Genomic DNA, 3945 nt, shown 5'->3' with positions numbered 1-3945 from the left:
TCAGCGTATGTAAAAACATTTATTGGTTGAGGACGTATTATAGTTTACATGGCCTTTTTACCAGGCTTGGTGGTTAATAATATTAACAGTACAGCTTCGTACTTCCTCTCCTCTTTAGTCCAGACGTGGAGCTTCACCATACAAAAACCTCCCTCCGCATGAGTGGCTTTACATTTACGTGATTCATTCACACACAGGAGTGTGTGTGTGTGTGTGAGATTGTGTGGAATGTGTGCGAGGGTAAACAGTTTGAGATGGCCATCGATAATAATATACATGATTAAAAAAGATCAGAGTATTATCGACAGGGCCAGGTTATATAATAGCATGGTTTCCACCCTATGGGCCATGGTCAAAAGTAGTATACTATATAGGGAATAGGGTACCATTTGGGACACAGACATTATAGTATAGCAGACAGCATCACTCCAAATAACCTTAGTCAACCAATCACAACTCTCTATCCCACCCACAGAATCCAGGCTGGCTGGCTGGTTCACCAGATATGAATAAGAAATGAAACATGACCATAGTATTGGTCCAGACAAACAACATGATCACAACATGTGATGACTTCCTACACCAGATTACCACGTTAACAACACATAGGGCCAGTTTCCTGGACATCAGTTCTGGTCCAGGAGTAGGTTTAATGTGTGTCCAGGAGGCCAGCCTGTAATTAACCAATAACGCCCGAGGGGGATGTGGTATATGGCCAATATACCACGGCTAAGGGCTGTTCTTACACTCGACGCAAAGCGGAGTGCCCGGATACAGCCCTTAGCCATGGTATATTGGCCATATATCACAAACCCCCGAGGTGCCTTATTGCTTTTATAAACTGGTTACCTACGTAATTAGAGCAGTATAAATAAATGTTTTGTCATACCCGTGGTATACGGTCTAATATACCACGGCTGTCAGCCAATCAGCATTCAGGGCTCGAACCACACAGTATGTAATTCTCTAGGTGTCAACATCAGGCTGTATTTGGTCTGTTTTCCAGCAGGCTAGTGTTCTCAGGAGAATACAGCGGGGTTTAACACAGCATGCTTTCTTACATAATGAATAGCATGCCACAGCTAGGACCCTGTTTCAGAGCACTCCGTGTGTGGTGTGGTGTAGTGTGTAACTCTCTCATTGCCATGTCATTCCTTCACACCGACACTGCTCCTCTGACGGCCATCTTTTCTTGTTCATCACCGTCAACAACAACAGCCCAGCAGAGAGAAGGAACATAGTGCACATCAAATGATGACATTGTGCACATAACATGACACTGTGAACACGAATGACAGAATATATATATAATCAACCCACATGCTGTTTTCTGTCTAATCTGGTCTACTGAAATGGAGTTGTATCTCCTCACAAGTCCAGTATGTATGTAAGCGCTGCATACTAGTCTTTGGCATGGTTCAGTATCGGAGAAGCCCATTGGTTGAGCTGACGTTTACGCCAGACCAATAACAGGACAGCAGAACATCAGGTAAATGCTTCATCATCATGGTTTAAAAACCTCATCATATTTACTGGGTCAATTAACATCTACATCTGTTTTCCCAGTGACATTAGAGGGACATACAATAAAACCCATTACATCGGAGTAAGTCTGAAAGAGAACCACAGTATTATCAATTGTAAGACTTTTTAAATTCTTTAAGACTTTAAATTCTTTAAGACAGTATTAAGACATCTATAAACGTTCTTTAGGGCTCGAGGCGTTTTCAGAGAGAGGCAGCTGTTCTCATACACTCCTCAGAGTACACTACAGCTACACCAACCAATCACATCCACCCCAGGAGGCTAACGGACAGCCCTTCCAGGACAACCAATCACATCCACCCCAGGAGGCTAACAGACAGCCCTTCCAGGTGAACCAACCACATCCACCACAGGAGGCTAACAGACAGCCCTTCCAGGATAACCAACCACATCCACCCCAGGAGGTTAACAGACAGCCCTTCCAGGATAACCAACCACATCCACCCCAGGAGGTTAACAGACAGCCCTTCCAGGACAACCAACCACATCCACCCCAGGAGGTTAACAGACAGCCCTTCCAGGATAACCAACCACATCCACCCCAGGAGGTTAACAGACAGCCCTTCCAGGTGAACCAACCACATCCACCCCAGGAGGCTAACAGACAGCCCTTCCAGGATAACCAACCACATCCACCCCAGTAGGCTAACAGACAGCCCTTCCAGGACAAAGCATCTGTACAGAGGGAGTGTCAGCTAATGCTAGAATATAAAGGAAAAGTCTCAGTTATCTTATAGAAGAGGGAACACCTGCTCAGAGCCCTAGAGAAATGGCTCCACGTCCTTTCTAGAGAAGGGCAGAACCAGTGTTTCTAGCCAGGACCCAGTTTTACATCGCGTCCCAAGGGGAGTCTGCTACAGGTGACCAGTGGTCCTGACTCTCTCCCCCTTGTCTAGGAAGCACTGATGTAGAGATCAGAGCCAAGAGCTTTTCAGAACAAAGAGATCCAGCAGTCTAGCTAGGGAGGCCTGTCCCATACCACCAGGGGGTAGAGGTCAGAGGAGCTCTACGTGGGTAGTATGTTTAAGCCCATGGTTACTTGGTTAGGTTACGCTACTGTTCATCTTGCTCTAAGCACAGTAAAAAAACAACAACAACACAGTTAAAACAGAAAATAAATCATACAGATATCAGCTCAGATGAAAAAAAAAAGAAAGCGCCTGAAATGAACCAACTAAAACTAAACAATAGGATGTATAGCTGTAGTTCTAACAACAACAACAATAATAATAATAATAATAATAATAATAATAATAATAATAATAACAACAACGTGTGTATAGATATGTAGGTACTACAGGAGAGGGCTATTCCAGTTATTTCTCTTCTTCTCAGATAGATGATGTTGGATGTGTCTCAAATGGCACCCTAATTCTCTATAGTGCACGATCACGTCCCATAGGGCCCTGGTCAAAAGTAGTGCACTATGTAGGGAATAGGGTGCCATTTGGGACTCAGACCCTGTCTGGTTGAGGGCGCCTTGCTCCGGTTTTGGCACAAGACTTTAAACGTCCACACGCACGTCACGGTGAGATGAGATCAGGGGATTGGCTGAAAATTATTCCACACGGCGAGATGAGACGACGGGATTGGCTGGGAGGCACGACAGGCTCCGCCCCCTACTGGTCCCCCTCCACTCGCCTCTTGCGGACTGGAGAGAAGACAGGAAGAGGAGCGGAGGAGAGAAGAAGATGACAATGAGGAACTGTACAGCTAGATACAGACTTGACCAAAACAACATGGTGATCATGCTGGTCAGAAGAGACAGAGATAGTCCAACCCTATGATTTTAAAGTGCATACCACAGAGTAAAACCAGCCCTTTTTATGCTAATGAAGAAGTAAAACCAGCCCTTTTTATGCTAATGAAGAAGTCAAACAAGCCTTATGCTAATGAAGAAGTCAAACCAGCCTTATGCTAATGAAGAAGTCAAACCAGCCTTACTTTTCCACGAGTTACGAACAGCAAAATCACTAGCCTATATCAATCTACTATAGTAGAAATGTTGACCTATTCTATTGGTCAACTTGTCAGAGAAAGAAATGGCCTATTCCAAACTGACTCTGGGACAGCTGTGGGACACAATAGATTCCACATTCATCCAACCAGTGGGCCTCGGCTACATAAAACAACTCATAAAAGCAAATGAGTCTGATGCAACAGATCAGAACGTTTAGCAGAACACGTTGATACATTATTATTTCTTCACGTTATATAAGCGCAGCAATCTGCACAAGGCATGTTTGTTCCATAAAGCAATTAGCGGGAAAACACTTGTCAAAAATCACACCGCACACGCAATCGGTTTCATGTGACAGGGATTAAAATATCAGTTCGAAATTTAGAAAGAGGGGCGATCTAAGACAACTAGCATGGGTCGCTAATATGACTAGGATTGGG

At 44.3% G+C, this 3945-nt stretch overlaps 1 protein-coding gene across 2 annotated transcripts in view; it reads right to left on the bottom strand.

Annotated features, from left to right (window-relative positions):
* The window catches only part of LOC311111892 (tropomodulin-3-like), a 51145-nt gene continuing 47200 nt past the window's right edge, over nucleotides 1-3945 (bottom strand). For both annotated transcript variants that reach the window (XM_084154811.1, XM_084154812.1), the window contains exon 10: nucleotides 1-3196. In XM_084154811.1, coding sequence (XP_084010937.1) covers nucleotides 3165-3196 — 32 coding nt within the window. In that variant the 3' untranslated portion in view covers nucleotides 1-3164. The remainder of the gene's footprint in view (nucleotides 3197-3945) is intronic.

Source organism: Coregonus lavaretus, assembly GCF_964263955.1.
Source record: "Coregonus lavaretus genome assembly, chromosome: 37".
Taxonomy (NCBI): Eukaryota; Metazoa; Chordata; class Actinopteri; order Salmoniformes; family Salmonidae; genus Coregonus; species Coregonus lavaretus.
Note: the sequence above shows the minus strand (reverse complement) of the source record. Positions and strands in the feature narration are given on the sequence as shown.